This window comes from Haemaphysalis longicornis, unplaced genomic scaffold, assembly GCF_048455015.1.
Source record: "Haemaphysalis longicornis isolate Haplotype H1 unplaced genomic scaffold, Haemaphysalis longicornis Haplotype H1 scaffold_4, whole genome shotgun sequence".
In the NCBI taxonomy this organism is placed as follows: Eukaryota; Metazoa; Arthropoda; class Arachnida; order Ixodida; family Ixodidae; genus Haemaphysalis; species Haemaphysalis longicornis.
Window position 1 is genome coordinate 36,602,091 of NW_027526361.1, and position 26,330 is coordinate 36,628,420.

Here is a 26,330-nt window from a genome sequence, read left to right on the forward strand (position 1 = left end):
GACGCCCGAAGAAGAGGCGGCTTATCAGGGAGCGCGCCGCGCTGCCTGGAGAGAATGCAATCACCCGCAAGAACAACAATAAGAAGAAGTATTGCAGATCTTCAACGGTGAGGCAGCGCTCGACGAAGAATGTGCGGCGGCGGACGATGAAGTATACGAAGACCGAAGTGGGCACTGTGCAAATAAGGCCAAACATTGCGTTTGATTTGGTCTTCTGCTTACGAGTGCCGTATACATGCACAGGGCAAATGGTTCTCGGCGACTTAAAGTGCTCTTCAAGTTAAGCTTAGTGAGACGAGCACAGCTCTGCTTGTCAGCAGGCTTGCATGGTTGTGCAAGCTGGCTTTGATTTTTTTAGGTGCGTTATAAGACATTTCAAAAAAATTGAAGCCCTAAAGCCCCTGTTTTCTTTTATGATTTTGTTTCATACGCTGCACACAAGTCCCCAAGTTTTCGTCCCACACGCCGAGTTTTCGTTCCACACGGGCACGAGAACTTGGGGATTAGACATATGTGGAGTCAGACGGATGTGACGGATTAGACGGTTGTGGAGTCAGCAGTGCGAACGCGTGAAAAACTTTATGACGTTCACTAAACACCCATTGCGTTTATCATGGGAGAGCCGAGACCGGAGTAGAAAATCGTGAGAGGCGGGTGGGTGAGCAAGAAGAAGCCGTTACATGGCAGCGGCGGCCGAGGATTATCGTCTTTCGACGACATTTTTAGCCAGGCCAGCAGATACGCGACCAATTTCTTTTCCGGCGTCGATTTTGTTTAAAGCCAGCTTTAGAACAGGGGAACCAAAATGTTGCAAAATCAGCTGAATCTGTAAATTGCAGAGACAGTAATCAGGCTGCGCACAAACGACGGGATATAGGAAAGCCCAACCTTGTGAGCAGGGGCGGGATACTAAATTTTGTCCATTTCATGTATGTTGCTTGCTTCGAGCGAGCCCATATTAGTTCAGAGCAGATGAAACGTTGTGACACAAGACAGGCAAGACTGGACGTCAGTTTATGCGCCGTAGTACATGTTAAAGGCCTTATAGGTAGTACTACGCCGCGCCTTGAAACAGACACGCAAATGGACATTTTGAAAACGGACACAAAAGTGAGTGGTTCTCGTGCCGTGAACTTGCAAATTGTAAAATGCAGTGGCGGTCATCCCGCTTGGCACTCCTTCAAACGTCTTAAAGAGGGGAATCGCAGGACAATGCTGTCGTCCATTCTCACTAAGGCGAGGATGAGTGAGAGGGTGAGAAAGGGGGCAGTTCATATTTTTTACAGCGGATGATGTCGACGACAGACACGAATCATCGCGGCGAAAGTAATGTTATCCTCTTCGCTGTAAAAACACGGTTACGTCATCACAGTGTAATTATCACAAGACATGTATAGGCAAACAATTTCTTCAATAGCTCGACACCTGGGATATTCTTTATGCCTGCAAACATTTGTGAGCGACGAGAAATCGTTAGGTACATTTGAGGCAGAGCACAAGCGTACAGCCGACGGTAATATAGTTCTTCAAATAAAAAATGCACGTTCGTTTGGTTGTTTACCACTACGAACGAGAACCACTGAATACACGTTTGAAAAACTGTCTAGAAGGTACAGTACACCTGCAGAAAAGTAACAACACTGACTTGAACTGGCCGGACGACGACATCATCATCATCATAATAATAATAATCGTCATCATCTACAATGACAAGAACAACAACAACCACAGCCCAGTTAGGCCTACTGCAGAACGAAGGTCGCGCCAATTGACTTCCAACCGCTCCTGTCCTGCGCTGCTCCAGTCCATTCTTCACCTCCAAACTTCCTTATTTCGTCCTTCCATCGAATTATTGGCCTTCCAGTTCTTCTAGACCCGTCCCGAGGTACCCACTCTGTTACGTTGGTGGTCCACCGGTTGTAATTTCGGTTATCGAAATGCCGCGAAGACAATCCCCTCGTTCGTGTCCAGTCCGCGACGTACAAATTTAGAAAAAGAAAGTGGCCCAGACTTTGCTTGCTTCGCTACAAACAACGCCAAAAAACGATATCCCTTTCGTTTTCGACCATTTTACGGGCACAATAAAAGTTACTACTACTACTACTTTTACCGCCATTGCCACGTGACATCAATTCCTCCCTCTCCCTTCCACCCTTCGCACCCTTTTTCTCCCATCTCCCGCCTCCTATTTACCTCTAATCTGTTCTGTCTTTCTTTCTCGCTCTTCCTCAATCCTCCCCTCTTCGTCTCTTCCCCTCTCCTACGACCCTTCTCTTCATCTTACCCTCACACTACGCTCATATTTCCACCTTTATCCGCCCATCTCCCCCTCTCTGTCCTCTGCCTCTTCTCTATATTACTCTCTCAATACTGATTTCCCCTTTTCTTTTCTCTTCCTCCCATCTAATCCTCGTTACCCTACTATATCTCCCCGTTCCCTGTCGCTCTCGCGTTCCTTTCCCATTCTATCTCTCGCCTATTATTAAATCATTTCCCTCTTCCTGTCCACTGCTTTCATCTCTTCCAGCATCGCATTTGCTTTCCTTCCTCTCCCTGGTTCACTACAGTCCATCCACCTGATTATTTCTTTTCAACCGGTCTCACCCATCCGTGATATAGGAGTGCAATGTACCGCTACTGTTACCCCTAATGCCGACACTACTTATGAACAGTGGGTGGAGCAGCTAACCAGCTCCGAGCTCTCGGGCCAGCGCCGACTGGTGGAACTGGCCCGGACGGCCAGCCAGCACCAAGGCTAATTGAGCTAAGAATGCCTCTCACTGGGTGGAGGACCTAAGGGCATCCTCCTGCTCACGAGTATATTACATGCTAATCTCTCTCTCTCTCTTACCTCTTTCTCACCTAGCCATTGCGCTGCCACTTTCCTCCCGGCCCGTACCCAACACCGTCTACTGTACTTGTGCCAATCATTTTTTTTCTTCTCTTGCCCTGCCTCTTACCTACCTCTCTCTTCTCCTCTTTTTCCTCCCGCAAGTCCTCTTCCTGTTCACCTCTGTGTAAGGAGGCTCACAGAATAACCATGGGTGACCCATGCGTAGCTTACTAGAGCGTCCCACGGGGTAATTTGTGGACCACGAATTACTGATAGATGACACAACCTCATGTCACGTCTTCCGTTCTGACGCACAGTGCCCGTAAGCTTAATCTAATTTTGTCTTGATCTGCGGGAGTCCCGGAGCCTCACTCGAACCTCTCTAGGCAAGAGGCAGTACTGTTCAGACAGTTGCAAGTGCGTGCGACGTGGACCCCTGTATGGGCGAAAAACGTCCACCCCGAACTACAGCCGAGTGATGTGTGTGTGCTGTGCAGTGCTAGTCGCGCTACTATGGCGCACATGCTATGGACATGTGCTGTGACTCCGGACCCAACAGACGTGCTTCCACCCCATCTTGCTCGTGCGGTGGGCAAGGAAGACTTAGACTCTCAACGGGGAGCCGTCCAGTTCGTGATGGAGGCCCTCCAACGCCAGCAGTCATAGATGCTGCCTCCCCTACATGAGGCTGGTATCTGCGACTAATTTAGCCGGCCAATAAAGATGTTGTTCTCTCTCTCTCTTGATCTGCGCGGCCACCCACATTTTAGTGCGCGGGACTTCTTCCCTGCATTCCTATTTTTTTGACAAGGGGTGTTGTGCTCGCTTCAAACGTATGTCGGGCGGTAATATTTCCATGCTTATCGATAACTTTTCGCCTGTGCAAGATTGAAGAGTGGTACTTGTCTGATATGAAGCAACCACAAAGATAGTGACGACATCTCAAATACATTTACCAAATTTATCAAACGACCCTCGCAAGTAGTTCCTTGGTTCACATTCTACAAAGGTACAGCATTGCCCTAGACGCAAAGTTGAAAGTATTCTGAAAACTAAAATGGTGAGATTAGGAAAATGTTTGAAAGATCAGCGCAGAATAAAAAAAAATTCACGTATCTCCACGAAGAGAATCATGACGAGTGGGCGCAGCACTGGGGATGGTTCTTACAGTAAATCGCCCGAGACATCGCCCACTCGCGCATGTAAATGAGGGACAGTCATATACAATTCCAATCCAATCCAAGCCAATTCAATTGAATTCAATTTAAGCCAATCCAATCCAATCCATTTCAAACAAATCAAACCAAACCAAATCAAATTCATTTCAATTCCAGTCCAATCCAATCCAAATCCAATTTAATCCAATCCAATCCAAAGCTTCTCGCGCATGCGCAGCACGGCTCTCCAGGAGCCACGCGAAACTGCTCAACCTGTCTCTCTCTCTAACCTTTTTTCCGCGAATTAACGTTGATTGTTATGATTATTGCTTTTTTGCCGCGTTTTGCAACCTTTCAGGTGGTTTGACATGTACATGTTCGGTTTATACCGATGTGCGCACGGACGCCAACGGACGGACATTGCCAGTTCCTAAGGTGCTTCGCACCTAAAATAAAAAGCGACTGCAAATGTGAAGGCCCCAACGTGGACGGCTTTGCGCCCAAGAGTGCGGCCTATTTCAGGTACTTGAGTTTCAATGGTAAAGGAAACAGGAGACACGGAGAAGGAAGTCACCGTTATAAATTCCGCCAGGGGATACAACTTGAGGCAGCTTCCTGGAGTACACCGTTGTCATCGTATATCCCGGAGAAAACGGGTCAAGCGGAAAAGTCAAGCTGAAGGGCCAGCGGCGCAACTTCAGCGGCATTGTGTGCATCCGAAATAGTCCCCTGTTGATGTCCAACATCCGGAGCGCACAAAATAGAACAAATGGGGACATAAACCAGCGAACACAGAAATGAGGAATGAGCGGATTTTGGACGACCGTGTTTTCTGACTCCTTCTTCTTCTCCTTCTTCTTCTTCTTCTTCTTCTTCTTCTTCTTCGTCGTCGTCGTCGTCATCATCATCATCATCATCGTCGTCGTCGTCGTCGCCAAAACCATCATCATTAGCAGCCTATCTACACCCACTGCAGGGCAAAAGCTTCTCCCATTTTTCTCCAAATATCCCGGTCCTGTGCTACCTGCGACGAATTTATCTCCGCAAACTTCTTGATCTCAGCTGCCCATCTGACTTTATTAAATCAAAATGTTGGCTCACTAACAAACGTGAGTAATGTTATTCTATACCAAAAGAAAATTGTCGACAGGAGAACAAAAAATGATCAATTTTGAACAAAAAGAAAACGGGAATTGAGCTTGAACAAAAGCAGAGTGCACGAGCTGAATATTTTGACTCAGAAAAGTTACGTCGCTAATCTAGTTACGAAAATTTGAGAGCGCCGATGTCCCCAAACGTCATACTCGCGGCCATTTCTGATTCTGACTTTTAAGGTCTAGTTTTCGCGCTGACTGCCGGCCCCGGAATTAATTAACTAGCACAATAAAAAAGAAACACGGGAATAAAGTTTTCTTTCCACATTTTTGTGACAATGAGTCTTGCAAGGTGAGCTTCTTGTAATGTACCCTTGATGTGATGCCTGTTCTCGCTGGAAAGCAGGAAGTCGACGTCAAGGGGGTGTCACATGAAATTCGTGCACAGCCGACACGCATTCGAGCGGCCAGGCATATCGTGTCTACACACAATCCCGATTATTGCTAGCCAGGCCGTAACGATCCGGAATGGAACCGGCTTGTTTTTTTGCACGGAGCGCTGTCGTCAGCCTCGCTGCATTGCACTCTGCATTGAAACCCCGCTCGCAGAGCATCAGAGGCCTTAGCCTACTTATCTCCTCCAGTTCTGAAGAATTGAAATGCAAGCATCGGAAATGAAGCCCAAACGGCTCTCGCCATCATATATAGCCGAGGGAAAGCACGTAGAACTCTAAACATTTTTTAAAGACGACAGTCTTTCTTGAACTACTTAAACCCGAAAATGTGTCTGTCTGTAAGTATGTCTGTCTGTCCCTTAATTCAAATTTCCGCCAAAAGTTAAAGGAATACTTGAACGACAGGCTTATATAGGCAAAACTTTTGCAGACCACTAAATTAAAAGCACACCGCACACTTGTAAACACTGTTCAGAAAAAATAAAACAAACCGTAATTCAGGCACTACGAAAATACATAAGTGGTATTCCCAGTGTTATTTCAATTGAAAATAAATATGTGCGTGATTTTTGTGATAGGCAATAAAAAACTACGCGTTCCGAAAAATGTCTTGGTCCGAAAATGCAAAAAGGGCTCGCTCGAGCCTGGACCTCGTGGTAGTCTTCCAAGTTCAACAGCAACAAAGTTTTCCAGCAGATGAAGCGAGCAGGGAAACGCGGGAAAATTGAATTAAATTTCGCAAACCTTGTATGTGTTTATCTTGGGAGGGTCGAAAGGGAGGGGAAGAGCATGAGGGTTGGGCGGGGGAGAGGAGAGAGGGATATACGTGGCGGGGGCGGCAGCATACAGTATTTATTCGATTATAAGGCGAGGGTGCAGTTTGGAGAGTCAAAAAAGAAAAAGGTATATTTCTGAGTTTCGAATATAAGGTGGGGTATGAATTTGAGACTACATATTTTGGGAAAAAACCTCGCCTTTATATTCGCATAAATGCGGTACTGTCATCTTTTCACATTTGCAGCGAAGTGAGCAGATACGCGGCCAATTTTTCTACACTCGCTCTACATAAAGAGAAACCTTGGGACGGCAAGAATACACAGCGAAGCATGGATTTATTACGGCGCGATGCCGGTGATTTCGACCGTTAGCAGGCAACAACTTCGCCTTCAAATTGCGGATTTGGTTTTCTGCCTGAAAATAAGAGTTTTTTGGTGTACTGAATTTTTCACATTTCAAATTTTGCGTGTTTTACCCGCCGAAGCTAGCTCTGGGCAGTAAGCCGCCCCGTAGTGGAGGGCTCCGAAATAATTTCCACCACCTGGGCATTTTTAACGTGAGCCTAAGTGTCGACACACGGGCGTTTTCGCTTTTCGCCCCCATCTGAAAAGCAGCCACCGCAGCCGGGAATCGAACCCGCGTCCTTTGGCTCAGCAGCATAAGGCCTTAGCCACTCGCCACCGTGGAGGGTTGTGTGGAATTTTCAAAAATATAATCGCAAGTAAACGACTTCTTAAATATGAATTCATGCAGAGTTTGGGCGTTTTTCACGCCGAAGTTACACTTCGGCTATATGGTGCGCCGTAAAGGAGTGTTTAGGGATAATTTACACGAACAGGAGATCTTAAACGTACGTCGGAATCATGATAAACAGACATTCTTGTTCTTGCCTCGGCAAAAAGAAAAAAAAACGAAAAGAAAAGAAAAACGGCCGCCGTGGCCGACACCGAACCGGCGTCTCTTATTTTCTGTTATAAATGAGAAGACCGAAGAAAACTGCAAATCACAGTTTCCGTGTTTAAAGGGATGCAGCGGTGTTCATGACAGAAAAACGCTGTGAACGTTGGGCTTTGTGCAATGTTTTTTGTTACCCTGTTTTGTGATACACTGCCCCCTCCTCCCCTTTTCCTGCGTGTTCCCTGCCCCTTGGTATTCGTCCTGGTGTATGCATGGTGTAATCTATCTGCTAGAGCTATCAAAGAAACACAGTTTGCCTCGGGCCCAAAATTGTGGGGACAAGTGTTTTCACATGATTGTATTTGGCCTGAAAAACTTTGCGGGGTGAGCGTAACATACGCCCATGTGCGGGCGGTTCTGAATGAATGAATGAATGAATGAATGTGCTTTATTATAAAGGAGGAACAAAGCCTTTTGGGGGAAGGAGGTAGTAGGGAGGGGATGAAAGGGGATACCACTAAAGTTCATTGTGGGATCACAGGTCCTTTTGTGGGCGTCTTCATTCTTGTGTGCCGCCTAAAACAAAATGGTCAGGGCCGCTCTATACTGCTTTATAGAGACCACTCTCTAGTGCGTATTGGCCCATTTCTCCGAGTAAGGATGCGTTACTCCGGAGTAGCTGTAAGTGCATGTGAGTGTCATATGGAAATGGCCATTTATCAAGCAGGCCGGCTCCGCCCTTGTCAAATGTCGGACAGTGCCAGATTAAATGGTACAGGTTAGGCGTTGTAGCCTGCCCACAAAAGGTACACGTGGGGGCCGATGTAAGGGAAGTGGCAACGTTCTCAATTAACTTTTTGTAAGGAAATGCTTTAGTAGAAAACACTGAAATTTGTTTTTGGCTTATGATGAGTATATCTGTCTTTCTGAGTTAGTGAATCCTAATAGAGGCGATTGAATCAAATTTGTTGTATTTGAAAGCTATGATTACAAGCGCCACATGTACACCGGTGGAACAGTAACACAGATGCTGCTGAGTACTAGCTCCATTATCTCGACTTAACACGGTAGATGCGCTGAGCAGGTTTGGAGAAAATGAAAACAGCTGGCACGAAGCTGAAATCAGCACAACGAGCAAAACCGAGCCCAGACGCCGTGTTTAAAAAGCAGTCAGAGCACGCCGATTAAAAATGGGGAGAGAATGTGTAGGGTAATTCACGTTGCCATAATAATACCACAACGCAGCTGAAGCTATATATTTTTTTTTCTAATGTAATACCTCTCCCCAAGTGTTTTTAGCTTTGTTGATAACATGTACTTTTAATGAGTTATGCCCTGTCGCTACCTATGATGGCTCTGCGCTTTCAAGGTTTATTTTGGGTGGTATTCTCTGTGCAGTTTTATTTTACAAAAGATTAGGGGTTTTCACAACTTTTTATCGCAATGCAGAAATTCGGGGCATTGTTTTTTCTTTGGTTAGCTGTATTCTTTTTGCTACAGTGTTTCTGCGAATACTGAGCTGCTTTTTTCTTACTTAAGCCACAAACAGCTCACAAACCAGATATCATTCCAAATCACTGTACGCGAGTGATACACCTTTTACTTGAAAGCTGATGCGTCCCAGGAGGGGAATCCGTCGTAGCGGTATCTGTTCAAGGAGTGTCAAGGAGGAGAGAGGAAGGGGGGAGGGGGGTGTTCAACAGTTCAACAAGAAGACAACCGCCAGTAGCTGTGCCGCAAAGCTAGCCGAACGAAATCCCTCACATGGCGTTTCGAGCTGCATCCACGCACCGCGTCAAATGGCTTTCGTTCTTCGTCTGTCTCAGAAGTCACCCTTGTTCGCTTAACAGGTCACGCTGGCTACCTCCCACTCCTTTCATTGTTCAGCAGTCTCTGCATTCCCTCGCCGTCGTTTCTATTTCGTCCTTTTCTGCCGCCTACTCGGTGCTGCATGCGCTGGCTTCACACTCCATTTTACCATACACATCAACGCGTGCAAGCGGGGATGCCTCGCGACTTACGCGTTCGAGCAACTAGGGTAACTCTCTTCTACTAATTTCTGCTGTGACGTGGAGCAGGTTTGACGTTCCCCGCTCTCCGTGCGCGGCTGACTGGTGTACTGCGTCGTACGCCTCTGCATAAATGGCGCTTCGCATTCCTCCCCTCCTCTCCTCCGCATACCCTTACCTTATTGATTTTACGAAACGACCACGGCAACACCTTGCGGACGCAATAATAACTCCAGTAGCTGTGATCATTCTCATTAGGCCGGCTATCTGTCACCCGGGAAAATTAAAAGATAAACTATGAACACTCTCGTCAAAAGGAAATTGTGCGGCGTCTACTCCTCACGTTATAAGAGAAGCGGATGTTTTCCTCCGGAAGCCCCATATGCACTCCTGGGCATTCTGGTTCCGAACACAGGACGTGGTTTCTTTCACAGAACGTCAGAGAAGCCACACAACGCTGGCACGTGATAAAACGGGTGAAATTCATTGAGAGGTCTTCATACAGTGTGAAGTTAACGGCAGCTGCTACCGATGATATTGATGACGATAAGGGTGCATATTACTGGCTGCCTGCATGTCGTATCTCCTTTTTAATGTGAAAGTATATCCAGACCAACCCGGGCGGCTTCATGGAGCAGATTTCTTGCCCGTCGTATGGTTTAGAGAAGTTAATTACTCTTCAGAATACACCGCGCCAACAGTAGTGGCCGTGAACCAGAGTTATATACATGGCTATGCTTTCTAATGACTTCAATCTGACTCCTACGCGTTGCGCCGACGCTCGCTCTTGCCGCGTTGTATTGGGAGAGTTGACGACGACGGAGGATTTCGCTGCCTCTCTGTTTGGTCGCACTGCTGCATTCTTTCACTCCCTTACGGTATCCGCGGTTCACTGTCATGAACAGAGCTTTCGCTACTGCTGAATTTAGGCGCGTGCTATGGAACGTTTCGCGCTATGGAACGCTTCACAGACAAGTGGTCTGGGAGCCATTTCGCTGTTACAGACGCCAACGCCAATGCCCACGCCGGCTTTTTCGCTTGATGGCTCATTTAAGGGTTTTACAGTTAGGTACACGTTTTATTCGAAAGATCTTTTTTTAATTAGCAAAATTATCCTACTGCTGCCAGCTGGGCGCTCCAAAGTGTACCGCGCAAGATCTCGGTGGAATCGTTCGGCAGAAACATTACCATGTCGCGCATTCCGCGCCCACCATGTTCATTCAATCTCAATGATTGGCTACCCGCCACATTGGCAGCCTTCGCTGCGCCGGCACACAAGCCGACTCACGCGCGAAGAGCAATCATGGCCTCAAGCCTGCGAGTCCTCGGTCGCGGCCGCTGTGTTGTCCGGGCGGGCTTCTGCACCGCTCATAAATGAAGGGGAGACGTGGCTCGCCCACCTTCGAGCCCCATCCACTCTTAAAACGTAACAATCACCACATATGAATTCAGAAACTTTCTAAAAGCAAGGCAAACAGAGCAAGGCACGGACAGCGGTCTACTCAGAAACGAATTTGAATCAGTTGGAGTATATAGTTTTTAGGTGACTCTGAAATAACAGAGAACTTTACAGCTCTAACAATGGAAGTGCTGGTTCAGAAAATTGCGTAGAATAACTATAAATCATACTGTATTGCGGCACGCCACCACAAATATTGAGTAAGCCTAGAGGATTATACTGAAAATAAAAACGGGTCTTTATCCACAGCTTGAAAAGAACACGTACTTTGGTGTGAACACCAAAAATTTCCGAACATGCTCGCCCATTGTTATGGGACTTGGGAGGATCCCGCAAATAAGCTACAACCGGTGCTACCCTACAGGCTTCATTTGAAACAAGCCAAATGAACGTTATCTCACGGCGACTACTATACACGGGATTGAGCTCGCATGTACTTCGCATACCGCGGGCAGCCACCCTTGGCTAGACGTCGTCTATATTTTTTCCACTGCATTTTCTCTTCTCATAAAATGTCCGGAGGTAAAAAATTACAACGCTAAAAGCAATAGAGCACTTCGGGAGAAGGTTTGCTGGTGCTGCTTCTAATCTTCCATTTGTTGGTCGTCTCGTAGTGCGTCCTCGTCTAGTTTTCAGCCACAAAAGTTCCCACGGTGTCCGAGACGGCTGTGCTAGGGCGGCTAGACTGTTCGCCGAATGACGCCTGTCGACAGGCCCAGTGATCGTGACATTTGGTCATGAATAGGCAGCTCCCAATGGCACAACAGCCGAGGGTCAGACGGCCGTCCTCTGGAAAGTGCCTCGGAAGTGAGGTCACTCGAGCGCTCGTGCGACCTTTGCACTTCCACTGAACACGGATAGCGGCGCCCTCGAAAATACGAAATCACCCTTCCTAAAGGAGAGAAGACCACGCCGACGCCGCCGGTGTTGGGTGTCGTCATCGAAACGCGCAACTCTCGCTCGTTCCCAGTGCGGCAGCAGCTACGCTGGATAAAAGAACGGTATGCAAGTAAACAAGCGCGTGGAAAGCGCTCACAGAGATGCGCAACTATAAAGAGACCAAAAGAAAAAAAAGCGCCGCGAAAGGGGCGGAAGCGCGCGCGCGCGAAAGTGTTGCTCATAGGAAAGTGATCGGTGGTTAGGCGAGGGCGGCGATGAGGCGAGGGACAAATGGGCGCTGGCAATGCTGCGGGGAGGTGTGTGCCGTGTTCCATTGCCGATCTCGGAGGAAAAAATGGGTCAATGAAAACCTCTTTCCTCTCACCACGAGCCCCGAGCGGTGCGCGCGCGCGCGCGAGCAACGTATGTGCCGAACACTGGGCCAGTAGAATCCATGACACATTTGGAAGGACACTCGAAGAGACGCTGCTCTGTGCCCATGCTTAAATACACCATCCTCCAAGCCTCCCAAGACCAGTGCGCACCGCCGACAAACTCGAAGCTGCCAGCCCAGCACAGCGGCACTAGCGGTGATTGCAACCTCCGGTCAACTCCGACGGAACCAAGGCGAGGATCGGCATGCTGCCAGAAGTGCAAGTCCGTCTGCTCAGCGTCGTCCTCTCTGTGTTGTGGCTGCTTGATCAGCCGTCAGGCTCCGCTGCCACGGGTGAGCCACCGCGTCCACATCCCCCGCCGCCGCCGCCGCCGCCGCCGCCGCCGCGCGGATACTCTTATTGTGCGCGGAAGTCTTCCTTCCGTCGTTCCGAAGCTCTTTGTGTCTTCCCATTCCTCCAAACGGCGTTCCCACAGCTGGTATTTCCGTAAGAAGCGAGAGTTTGCAAGGGAATGTAGTAGCATTTTCAAGATTTTCCGTGCGACCTAGACCTTGCGTCTAAGCTCCTTTAGAAAACGAAAGCGCTGTGGCGAATGCAGGCCAAGTTAACGCGTAAAACTACTCTTTGTTCCGTTTCCTCCAGCTACTGTGCTAGCAATACGCAGCAATTCCGCGAGCTCATAAATGACATCCCCTCTCACGTTCGCCTTTCAAGGTCACCCGTCTCCCTGCAACCGAGCGACCGCAAAGGGTAGCAGAGCTTCGAGAATATGTGCAACCAGCGCGAAAGTGAAGCCGTTATGCAAAATTGAGAGAAACCGCCCGCAAATGTGCTGTCGGCCGAGTCCCGCCCAAGCACTTGTAAAAAGTGTCGAAGACTACCGGAGGACTGTCCCTGCTCGAGCCTTTAACAGCCGTGGAGGAGCACATCGCGGAGAGGGGGAAATCGACGGCTCGATTACTGCAGCCGAGCCGCTGTGGCATAACACGCGCGCCTTGCAGTCGAGAGTTGCGGGAGGGGAGGAGAGGGGAGCAACCCCTTGATGGCCCATTTGCACAAGTCGCCGGATGCGCCCGGGAGGCGTGAGCGTGTGTATACGCGGCTGCTGGGATGCCAAGAGCGCAATTAGCTGCCGCCCAACTGGGTCAATCGCATACATGCCTGCGCCATAACAATGAGCACGTGTCTTGTGTTACGTTTAATGGCCGAACCACTGTAATTTTCCGTTTGAGTTAGACACCGCATCAGCTCCGACAGCCTTCGGATATACCGGTACGGCAAATGCTTTCCAGGAAGGTCGTGGCGGATTTGAAAGTCAGCGCGTGCTCCGATATACGCCGGAGTGATGGTGAGGCCTTGCATTTGTGAACTGCAAATTAATTTTAAATTTGGCTCTTTACGTGGAAGACCACGCCCCGGTGAAGAAGGTCTACATCTCAAGTTTACGTCTAGCAGCCAGTTGTCGAAAGATGCGGGTTTTAAATTTCGCACTAAAATCGGTCACCGTGAACATGAGTCTATGCCTCAGCTGGACGTTTCAATAGAGCGACTGACACGAATATTCCCTGGCAGCGCGGCGATATTTATGCAGTTGAAATATTACTGCAGCATTTTAAAGCGAAATGTTGGCGTATTGATTTCGCCGGTTTGTAACCTCAGTCGCATCAAATGCCGCAAAAGTGTGCGCTTTTTCTGCAATGGAGTAAATCACGTTTAATATCTTATATCTTCGCGTATAACACGCAGTGAAATAAATAAGCGCAACCTTTAAATAGGACGGCGCGTTATACGCCAACTGCAGCGAAAATTAGGCGAATATATTTTTATGGCCCGTAATTTAGTGTGCATTGTACGGGAAGACGCGGAATGGGAGTGTTGCAAGTTACCCATAAAGTATTGGTTACAATAGTTCGAGGAGACGGATGAACTGCAGCATTGTCTATAGTGTCGTTTTTTTTTTTTGCTTCTATCTGACAAATTTTGATAACTTCGACACTTCCCTACCATTCCGTTTCCATGCATGACAAACTCAGTTTGGTGTTGACATCTTAACGAAGTATGTTTCGTTGAAGGTGATTTCTTCTTTAATCGACAATGTAAGAACGAATTAAAGGGCTTATATCGCATTCCAAGATGATAGTACCTAGCCAATACCTTTCGGAATTATAAAACAAAATAAAAACGATTTCATCAGCTCTCGGCCATTCTATTCTATGAATTCAGCCGGCATAATTGCGGACAAACATTTAAGGTTCAACCAAAAAGAATGTTTCACGATCGTTTTCTTGCCCCTACATCTTACCTTCCCATCATTAAAGAGGGTAATTTTGTGTTTTCAGAAATACTTTTGCGTGGGCTGAGAGAGACGCGAAAGTCTACCTCGAATACGCATGCGTTGCACGCCTGGTGCCCTTTACATACGGGGCACTAATACCACGAATAACCGCAACAGGTAATTTAAGCCCCGGCATAGCGGTTGCCATGCTTTTAATACTAGGATGTAGGTGAGGTGCAAAACGGTGCATGTATACTTTAAAAATACCGTCTCCTTCCACTTTGCGAAGAAGGATGACCCGCAAAGCTCGGGTGCCGAGCCTCAACATGAGCGACAATATGCTTTGACCAGGTCGTAGTCCAAGGGGTTCACGAAGCAAACCACGTTTGTTTCTTTGTAATTTGTGATTGAGCCTAATTCCTGGTTAATCACCTGAATGAAACTTCGAGAAACTAGAGTTCCATTTCACTGGACAAATATGGAGCTGTCCGTTTCCTTCCTGTATAAGCTCATGTATTGGCACCGGACGAGAATTGCACAATATTGACAGCTTCCCTGTGAACTATGTAAGTTCGAAAAGTAAATAGAACTCGGTGTAGTATTACAATCGTCTTAGCGGCTAATTGTCATACATTTTTTTTGTCGGGTAGTTTCACTAAAACAAGAGTTTCAACCACTTTCTGTAATGATACACCCCCCAAAGATGGAGGTGCTTTACTGTACAGCCCTCAATGTGGGAAAGCTATATTGTGAAAACCAAGCTTACAACGTTTTCGTAAAGGTTGGCTTCACCTCTAAACACAAATATATTGCTGGGAAAAAATATAGTGGAAATATAAGCCGTCTTATAATGAGATATGTAGTCCATAAAACTTATTTTTAAATTTTTTTGCGGATTTTTCATACGCTGAAAGTGTGGCGCGATGTTTTACGATCCTGGGGATTTGAGCGGGGGCCGCAACATCGCGCTACACTCGCATGCGATTCTTATCTACACAGCTTTGTTGCCAGAGGCTGTCTGCTGGATCGTAGCAATAGTCAGCTTCGCTGGAAAATTTCGAGTAAATAAGAATTGTCAAATACTCTGCAAGTACACTGCGAGACCTCTATTACTCGCAAAAGAAGTGACACTCTGGAAGGCATACAGCTGCCTTAGCATTAAAACCTCTTACAATTTGTTTTTAGATAGTACATACAGAGGTGCAATGTTTTCGGCTGTTCCAGGTCCCACACGAGTCCAAGCAATGGCATCGCAGGCGTCTGTTACGCCACTCGGGTCTAACATTGCCGAAAATCTGCTTAGGCTTCTCAGCTTTGGCTACCAAGGGACTTATTAGGGATGGATGCGAAATACAGGGGTGTCCTTTTTCTCGTATTGTCTTGACAATTCCCGCAAAGTATAATACTTATAATTCGGTACTTCTCCATTCTTTCTTAGATAAAATGCATAAATCCGTGAGCCTTCTTGTCGCTAACGGTCGCGCTTGGCTGACTTTTACATGCAGGCCCCTATCGGGCCTGCGGGCGCAGGACTTCACGACGTGCTCGAGTGGTTGGGGGCCAAGTTGCATACGACGGAGAATTCCCCTGGCTGGTAAGTTTGAGTGAAGCTTTTACATGTGTATTCGCCATTTCCCTGCCGGTTGAGAAAGTAGCGGGTCTAGAACGGTCCGGACGAAGGTTAAGGAGACCGGTTAACTGGTTGAATTGGAATCGTCCGCTTCAGATATCAACTTTTCCCCCTCTCTTCCTCTTTTTCCTTCCTTCCTTCTTTCCCATCGTTCTTTCTTCTTCCTTCCTTCCTTCCTTCCTTCCTTCCTTCACTTCATGCCTTCCTTCCCATCGTTTCTTCTTTCTTCTTTTTTTTCCTTCCTTCCTTCCTTCCTTCCTTCCTTCCTTCCTTCCTTCCTTCACTTCGTTCCTTCCTTCCCATCGTTCCTTTTTTCTACTTTTTTTTTTCATTTATTCCTTCCTTCCTTCCTTCCTTGTAGAGATAAAATGTCATTACAAGTGCCCACCCAATCTTCACGCGTGTGTGGGCCTTTTGGTACAGATTAGAAAAGTAAAGGAATTGATGAATTTGCGAGGGCTGAAGCTCAAGATTTCAGCCCAAACTCCATACCTTTATGGTGCCGCAAATGTTGGGTTAAACACGAAGTCTTATTACAGGGAAAACAGAAATATTATACCCTGGTTTGTATTTGGTTCCAACTAGAAAAAGCCATGGAAAAAAATAAACAAAGCATAGCTAAAGTGATCTCGAGGGCCGTTTGTTGTCAAGGAAGAATGAGTGCCGCAGGCCGTGCCCGAAAACGTACAAGCGGCACATAGGCGCTCGGGGGAGTGGCCAAGAATTGATGGGAGCCTTGGACACACGTTCTGAGGGCCGGGCTGATTGTGTGCTCGCTCACTTCATTCAGTCGAAAGGTTCATTTTTGCATTTTATGCACTCGACGACGGCTTGTTCAGGGATATTACAAGTGCCACTGTACCCTATATTCTCGTTTTTGCGACGTTACCCTCACGCGAAACTTTTAATGCGTGGCAATGTATTTTCAAGAATACTTAAAGCACGTTATGTTCATGACAATTTCCTGCATTTCACCTTCATTTGCGAGGTAAATGAAGGGTATTCATGTGTTAATAGCTGCATCGCAGGGTTGTTCACCTTGTGTGCCTCTTCTAATATTAAAGCTCGAAAAGGTGGTGAAGGCCAACAAGTCAAGCATCATTTATTTCGGCATTTCTTCGGTGAAATTGGATTTATTCTTTGAAGCATGATCCTTCTTTTTATTCTTCATTCTTGAATACAAGATTCCAGAGGCGTTCTAGCTGTCCAAACCTACTACCGATTGCGCTTAGGCGGTACCGGTAGGCGACAACGCCTTTGTACGAGTAGCACGACTCACCACTCACACTTGGCTGTTTTAAAGCGAAAGCTTTCTTAGTGGCACCGATGGCAGTCTGTCAAAAAGTAATGCGTCTCGCCATAGACCGGCTGGTTGACCGAAAAGCTCTGATAAGATCTCTGGACGCACGGCGCGGTTTTGTGACCGGGCTCCCATTGTGTCAAAAGGTTTACTCGAAAATCGCGAAAAAAGGAGATGTTGTAGATGAGACAATACACGCATCGATCATGGCGGAGCAGTACGATAGTATACCTTTATCTCAAAACCGCGTAACGGTATACATTTTCATCGTTCGTAGGTAGGTCTACATAGTGCGCGACAAGTCGTCACATGGGTTTGTTCTTTGTCTGCTATTTGCGTATTTGAAGGTTTGATGATCGACTCGACGCACTTTCAGCGAAGGTTGGGCGCACTTTTAGCTCTCGCGCTTGTCTCAACGTTATTTAGGAAAAGGGTAAATTATTTATGGCTATGTAAAGCAGCAAACTGCGGCTGAATAAATCTCGCTCCGCTTATTCAATATAAGAATCGTCTGCGCAATGTTCAAGGTTAACATTCGCGATCCCATGCGAAGTTTAAAGTTTGCCAGAGTTGGGCTCTATTCCGCCACCAGATGCGTTACCAATACGGTGCGTGGTACATTGCTTTCATCAGCGCTTATGGCTTGTGATGAGGCAAGATAACGACCCAGAAAAGCACCCAATTACTGTTCTTTGGAAGGATAAATGCAGTGAATGTTTAGAAAACGAAAGAAAGCCCTTCGCAATACTTTGGAGATAGTTGCCAGACAATGTCCGAGATAATCCTATTTCGAAGACGCCGCGCTCGTTATTGCACTAACCCGGCGTTACATATTCCAGGTTTCCATACAGTTCGTGCCGTCACTTGGGGTAAATAAATGTGGCGGCACCATCCTCAACGAAAGGTGGATTCTCACAGCGGCCCATTGCTTTTACGGGTAAGTGCATTACGCAAGTGTACTCAACGCGGGGATCGTTGCATAAATGGACTTACGAAATTGTTTGAAACTGAACAGTTCATGAAATTTTAATTTTTCGCGGAAGCGAGAATGTTCCCCCATGTTCTTTGCAGTGCAGCTGCCCTCCACACGACCGAGGCCGTGGTTAGAGCAGCCCTTTTCCAGTGAAATGCGCCTGCTAAATACGCTAGGGCATCTATAAAGCAGTGCAACTCTCGATCTCTTATCAACCACTGCCCGGGGGGCCGTCTTGGCGATACAGTGTCCCTTCATAATAAGCAAGTCGGGGGAAAAAAGTGCCAAAGGGTGCATCGCATTTTTCCTTGCAGGTTTTTTGACTGTAACCTAACTGGCCGGAAACAATATCCGGCACTAAAGCCTTTGGATCTTCGCCACTAACAAACCGGTGGTTTTCCACTGCTTTTGTTAGCATGAAACTGCCGTAGATGCCAAACCTTTATAAGTGTTTGTTGACTGACCCGCGATGATCGTGGCTGTTGCTGTTTCTAGCAAGTAGCTGACACTTACGTAAATTAAGTTTTGCGAAAGTAAGCGGCCATGAGTGCGGGATCTTTCACAATAAAATTACGCTCCAAGCCATCTTGGTGTTTAAAATATCGCTGCTGCGCCGACGGCGCAATTCAGCACAGCGTGTCTATTGGGCTCTCGTTGCTTATTGTATTGAAATAAAAGCAAACATCAGCTTCTTCTTAAAAAGAACAAGGAAATAATTTGAATTATGCACAATTTGTCTGCGTTGATTGATTGATTGATTGATTGATTGATTGATTGATTGATTGATTGATTGATTGATTGATTGATTGATTGATTGATTGATTGATTGATTGATTGATTGATTGATTGATTGATTGATTGATTGATTGATTGATTGATTGATTCATTCATTCATTCATTCATTCATTCATTCATTCATTCATTGTAAGGGTTAACGCTCCGATGCAACGCAGGCGATGAGGCGCGCCGTAGTGGAGGGCTCCTGATTAATTTTGACCACCTGGGGATCTTTAACGTGCGCCGTAACCCCGACCACACGGGCGTGTTTGCTTTTCGCCTCCATCAGAAAAGCGGCCGCCGCGGCCGGGAATCGAACCCGCGTCATAATTTGTCTGCATCTTCATACCTTTGAGTAAGCGCTCTATTTGGTGTGATATGAGCCGAGAGCTTTTCTTCTTTTCTTTTGTCTTTCTCATTCAGTAGAACCTAGACAGAGGTTGATAGCAATGGTGTTCTGAAGCGATCATTCAGCAAAAAACAAACCCCTGAACTAGTAAAGCAACATTACTTATCAACCGTTTGTGAGCACCTGGAATTAACGAACCAACGTCAGTCAAGATTCGCAGAAAGGCCCAACGGTCCGCATCACTTCATTCCTGCCGCTTTCTCACAGGTACCAAAAATCGAACTTCGTCGTTCGCGTGGCGGAGTACAACTTGCGCGCGAAGGAGCCCCGGACGCCCGCCATGACGTACACCATCGACCAGCTGATCGTGCACCCGGAGTACCGCAAGGTCAAGAAGTACGACAACGACATCGCCCTGGTGCGACTGAGCCGCAGCATCAGCTACAGCGAGTACGCCCAGCCAGCCTGCCTGCCCGGCCTCACCCTGGCCGACACCACAGGCATCAACGTCACCGTGGTCGGCTGGGGACAGGTGTCCGAGGACGTCGCCAGGACGCCAGGTCTGTGCCACTTCGCCTGCACCTGCCAACCTTGACACTGCATGCATAACACGTGTCTGTAACTTGTAACACTTGGGTATGCAGGCGCGTTACCGCGAATAGTTGTATTTCAATAGTATATGTAGTGAATTGAATACTTAGGTATTGGGAAGTCGAAAAGCCGGAAAGCACAGAAAACGAACAGAAAGTCGCAGAATTTTCTGCTATGTGTGCACATGTGCATGCCACCTCTCCAATTTACCATTTTTACGTTTTCTTGGTGGCATTGAAAGAACGCGTCAATCCAGACCGCGACTTTTTTTGTTTTTTTATTTATAGCGTGATGGCACTGAACTAGAAGACTTTTGTGATTTCGTGAGTTTTTGTAAGATTTCCTACACTTATTTTTTGTTGTTTTTAGTCAAGTGCACAAAGGCACTCCATTAAGGACACTTTGAGATTTAGTACGTTATTTTATTTTCCCTTTGTTTTATTTAGCTGGTAATTAATGGTATTTACCTGGCATTCAGTTGTTAGTGTACTTTAAGGGAAAGGCCGCAAACCAGTCAGCAGTTATAGAGCCCCTACGTGTATATTGATGAACTCAAGCGCAGTACACAAGAACTGAATGGGATGCTTCAATAATCCAGAGGCTATTTTTCCCACACGCTTTTATTCCCTATGCCTCACCTTTCCCCACCAGTCCATCTTGCCTGTTCCTCATTATAACCTATCAATTAAGGAGTTCAAGAAGTAGCAAATATTCGCTACTCGTGATGTTGATAGATGGAAGTCTGTTGTTGGTCGTATGCTTATTGTATTGCCATGAAAACAAAAAAGTAGAAGAAAACAAACAAATCAAGAACGGTGTTCTGAAATTGTTCTAGCGGTTACGGTTTGCGTGTATGCGTCTTTATTTTGAGTGCGGGCTAGCTGATAGCGTCTCGACTGGGGCCAGTTGGTTCATTCTGATCTTAAACAACAGCGCAAAAAGACAAGGACTAGGGAAGAAGCACAGACAGCGCTTGTCGGTGCTTCTTCCCTAGTCCTTGTCTCTTGCGCTGTTGTTTAAGATCTAGCTGATAGTTTTTGACGGTCTAACTTTTTAGCTCTTCTACAACTGGTCATGGTGTTTTGTTTATATCCTGTATCTCAAGTAAGTACGGCCAAGCAGCCACAAGTAATTAGGTGTATTTTTATATTACACAATACATGTAATAAAAATTCACTGTTTCCAAAATAAATGTGTTCTGATCGGCCTGTAAAAATCCCCTAAAAACCTCACATCAAATTTAACAAGTTCAGTGCTCATCTCTCAGAAATGTTTCGCGTGTCATTTGCTATTTTTAGTCACCTTTCGGAATTATAATGCAGAGTGTAGTTCCGGACTAGTTGGTGCCAAATATCTATAATTCATTCATTATCATTTATAATGCAGCTGTTCCGCTGAAAGCAGTACTGACTGTTTTCGACAACCAGATCTGCAACACCTGGCTTCAAAATCATTCCATGCGAGTCCTCGACAACCACATGTGCGCGGGTCTTGAGGAGGGCGGTAGAGACGCTTGTCACGTGAGTAGCCCTGTAGTATTTTCTTTTTGCTACGTGTCCCGCCAACAGCCAATTTCTGAGTTTTGTGATGCCCGCGTTCTATAACACCGCTATACCCCGGGCGCCTTGTGAGTGAGCGATGCCAAACTAACAGTAGTGTGCGCCGCTCTAGATGCATGGAAGCCGTGCCGTAACGGCAGCGGTAGGGAGGTCCCGGCGTGGTCGTAGCTATCCAAAACCAAGAGGAAATGAACACTCAAGAGAGGGTTGTTTGTTTATTAATAGAAAAGCTTTAAATTGCCTGTTCAGCAAGAAGCCACCGACCCAGGGATGCCGCAAATATATTTCCAGTGGCTGCGGAGTGTTCCACGGCGCGTGCCTCAGAAATAAAGCCCGAAGAACAGGAGAGCTCGGTTGGCCGTCTGGCGTTTGGCGCTGTTTGGCGCTGCCTCACAAACAGCTTCTCACTGTGACTGGTTCTGCTCTTCTCGCCCTGCGGTGCGGTAGACCCCATCGAGTCAGAGCTATTTATTTATTTATTTATTTATTTATTTATTTATTTATTTATTTATTTATTTATTTATTTATTTATTTATTTATTTATTTATTTATTTATTTATTTATTTATTTATTTATTTATTTATTTATTTATTTATTTATTTATTTATTTATTTATTTATTTATTTATTTATTTATTTATTTATTTATTTATTTATTTATTTATTTATTTATTTATTTATTTATTTATTTATTTATTTATTTATTTATTTATTTATTTATTTATTTATTTATTTATTTATTTATTTATTTATTTATTTATTTATTTATTTATTTATTTATTTATTTATTTATTTATTTATTTATTTATTTATTTATTTATTTATTTATTTATTTATTTATTTATTTATTTATTTATTTATTTATTTATTTATTTATTTATTTATTTATTTATTTATTTGAACACACTACTAAGGCCCGCAGTCATCAGATACAGGAATGGGTGAACACTGAACAGGAAAAATTCCTGCAAGAAACACGTACGCATATGTTTCGCGAAGGGCGGCTTTGAATGTGTTGGTTTCAAGGATGACTGTGGCAGCAACGGGAAGATGTTTATAGTCTTCGCTTGGGCTACGAATGAATGCATTGTTATAAAGTTTATCTTTATAGCTATGAGCGCTTCCGCTCAGTCCAAACGCCGTACCACACAGCGCGACCGCCTCGACATATTTAGTTTTTTGTGGAAAGGAACCCGGGGCGCATCTTCAAAATGAAATCCTCGCTGAACAGATATATAAGCCTCAGCCTACAGAAAAGAAAACTGAAGACATTTTCATAGCCCCCTACGGTAGCGAAAATGTCATGTGGCAAGGGAATCTTCACTGCTTCATAAGTTTTCACTAAACTAATGCCTCCATTATTTATTTGAAGTTTGCGATACAGTCGGTAGCATTTTTATCGGAAGGAAGCGGTGTTTTTAATGAACCGAAATTGCGGCTCGTCCTCGTGGTGCCTTTAAAGATAGTCCAGCAGGAAAGAAAATTAAAGCCGTTCCACTCAATGTGAAGGCTATCGGATGGGCAAAGCAGTGATTCGCCATAATGGGCTGTAACGCCCGTTATCCTGTCACTGCTACCACGCAATGTAATTCAAATTTCCCGCCTTCGCAGTGCTCGTGCGCCCCCTGCCTGGAACTGTGCCAGCGGAAGTTCTGTTCTTTTTGTGCTTGCTTTTCCTCCCGCACGTTCCGGCGTTGCACTGCCACTTTTTTTCGCTTAAGATCGTAAAAACCAACCCAACGAGCGTTCCTAACTAAACGAACGTGGGCGCTGTCGGTTAATTACGTATATTTTGCCTCAAATGTACCTACAGTTTTCTTTGCGCTAAACAACGGGGAGATGTCTGACAAGCGCCAGCGGTTCACGAGTTTCGAACGCTTATGACTATATAAACCGCTTGGCTTTCGAAGCCTCTAGGTTACGCCGCGACTACACAAGCTACGACGGAACGACGTCTGGCTCTCTTCAGTCCAGCGAGCGAGCTACGATGACAATGCGAGCGAGCCCCTTAAATGCTCTGCACTTAATAAGAAAGCAGCATGCCAGTCAAATTTCATGTCCGTACTTTGATGGGCTAGAGGTATTGTCTCGAACATGCGAGGTGTACAAAGTTTAATTTGGTTCTGCAAGGTGAACGGCAAACTACCATTTTACAGTTTCTAACCATGTTCAGGTACTCTATAGTTTACGCTATCTGTAGGGCCAAGGCGGGGTGCACGAGGTTACTGCTGATACATTGCACCAAATTCTTCGCCATTAGGCAAGTCTCTAAACTATGGCTTGTGCTGATCTAACACATCTTTTCGAGAAGTAGTCCTACCTCCATACCTCCACGCCAGTGCGGTTCCAAAAGTGCGAAACTTACTAATCTTTTCTTTATATGCAGGGTGATTCTGGAGGACCGCTTCTGGCGTTGTCCAACCGCCGCTACGTTGTGGTCGGCGTGGTGGCTGCTGGCGACGGATGCGCCCTTCCAAAGACTCCCGGGATATACACACGCGTCACGGCGTTTTTGCCGTGGATTATGGACTACATCGCCCCAGATATCAAGGACGACGAAACCAACGCTAGGCTCTGACCGAATCCGCCGAACGAGTTTGTCATGTGCAACATTTAGCCGGGGTAATTATGAACAGGGCATTGAAAACTGCAGCTTTTAGCTCCTTCAGCAACATTTGTAATAACGAAGTCGCAGATGCAATCCCGCTGAACTTGTAAAGAGCAAAAATCAACTGCAACTTCTATTGCCTAATTTATGTAATGCCGCTGACGCTTTAGTTCAGAGCTAGCTACTATTTATGGTGTTTTTTTTTTGTATAATTTGTTGAATGGTCTCGAAAGAAACACAAAAACATACATACGGGTTTAGCTGTCATGGCCGGCGTTCCTGTTTATAATTGAAACTTTATTTATACGAGGTTGTCCGTAAACCCGTTGGAGTCATGCATTCAGAACCAAAGAACGTCGTTTTGCTGAAACGTTCGGCGTGGTTTGTTGTTTAAAAGAATACTTACATTACGTCGCAGTTTATTATCCTCAATAATAAAAAAACAGTCGGTAATAAATTAGCTATATGGGTAGAAATGTTTTACAGTTGAGCTGTAGTTCCAGGGCTTATTTTTGATCAAACCTGTTTTACTAGGCCAATTTTCGTAGTCACCAGTTTTGAATATGTAGAGCTATGTACCGAGATTGTATATAATGTGATAGGCTATTTTAGGGAACAAAAGGCCCGCAGAGGCTAGTTGATCCAATTTCTTTTCTTAACTAGCTACAATGAACATTTTGTAAGCCAGGACCTTGTCAGTTAGAACATTTTCAATGCATTATTTATATCTGTACAGAATATGCCTCGGGCTCAGCTTGAAAAGGCGTGTATATAAGGTTATGTTCCACGCGCAAAGAATTCATCATCACATGTCTGTTATTCACCTGTAGAGCAAATCATATTAGAAAGTAAGCACTTCTACTATAGTTCCACAGTAATATATGCAATTTCACTGTCGTCATTTGCACATCAATCATACTTTCTGGAGTTCCATTAAACTAAGTTCAGTCTCGCGACATATTTACCCACATTACTTTTATTGCAATGGGCTGTAAGGCCGGGAGCGCTGCTGAGGTAGTCGAATGGGGTACACTTTCCTTTACCTTTCAAAATGTATTCTTTTTTGTAATGTGCCTTTTCAGAATGCGCAGCACAGAGCCGAACAATAGATCCATGACGCAATACATATGTTACCGCATGACAGTTTAGGAACTTACAATTTTGTAATTTTTGTATTCAAGATTTTTGGTTTCTGTAGAGCAAAGTTTGCTCTGAGTGTTGCTAGTCATTCATGCTGCAAGCAGTATTACTTTTCTACAAGAGAAACCTTGCTTGCGTTTGAGCGTCTGCACTGAAAGTTAAGGTTCTTTAGCGTCGATTTGCACTTGAGGCACGATTAAGAAGACGAATCTATTTGTCTCTGCGTTTACAATTTTCGGTCACATTCTTCATGTATCTAGCTAGCACACATGTTCTTTCTCAAATGAAATTGATATGAAAATAAAAGAGGCAGTGTGGGTTTTCAATTATTCTCTGCGGCTAACTACCAAATATTGTTACGATGTTTCGAGGTTGTAAACTTTATGTCATATCGAACTTCCTGTATACGTAGCAAGTTTCAAACGTAAATTCGCATTAACCTACAAAACCTACAGTCAGGGGTTTCGGTTTACGTTGTAATGTTGTAAGTAGTTGTTTGCTACTAACACACAAAGTTGACAGTTAAGATGTTTTTGTTGATTTTATGTAAATATTTGTATATATGTTGTATACAGCTTAGTGAACCAGGTTTTAGGTATGAGCTGTTATAGAGTTATAAATTTGTTATGGTTGATCTCGTGACCAATTTTTTCCTTGATAGAAAACTTCCTTGTTATTGTTTTTTGCCTCAAAGTTGTTACCAATTGTTCTATGCACTAAAATAAACTGCTGCTAATCTGAACTTTTGTTCGTTCTGGTTACTTTCTGTTATGGTCTTTGGGATCTAAAATGAGACCCAGCTATGGCGAATCATCATTCAAAGCGTATCCCAGTATGTAAGTTTATCCCGGCAGCGACACAGACGTAATTCCCAGTGAAACCAGCCAGGTTACAGACCACAATAATGAAGAAGCATGCACGCTATTGCGAAGGTTGTTTATGCGAAGGTAGCCGTGCGGGCGATTTTTTTCGAACATGCTCAAAAAAAGCAGTTTAACATGACGGTTTCGGAGGCACTCAAGCACACTTGTGAAGAATCTAATGCACTACATTCTAAGTATTTTTCCTGAAAAAAAAACATGTTCCAGAAGCCAGTAAAGTTCATCTTGGTGAGTTTCAGAAGATTTGCTTTTATCACTAGGATATACAATACACCAGACGTTTCTCTCCCCAT

At 45.4% G+C, this 26,330-nt stretch overlaps 1 protein-coding gene across 1 annotated transcript; it reads left to right on the forward strand.

Annotated features, from left to right (window-relative positions):
* The first annotated feature begins 11,866 nt into the window (after positions 1-11,866).
* On the forward strand, positions 11,867-25,880 carry LOC144178505 (venom protease-like). The gene is made up of 6 exons (XM_077706419.1): positions 11,867-12,287; positions 15,736-15,824; positions 18,000-18,097; positions 19,527-19,819; positions 21,237-21,370; positions 23,795-25,880. Exons 1-6 carry the CDS (start codon positions 12,200-12,202, stop codon positions 23,984-23,986), a joined length of 894 nt encoding a protein of 297 aa, XP_077562545.1. The 5' UTR covers positions 11,867-12,199; the 3' UTR covers positions 23,987-25,880.
* Positions 25,881-26,330: the final 450 nt, after the last annotated feature.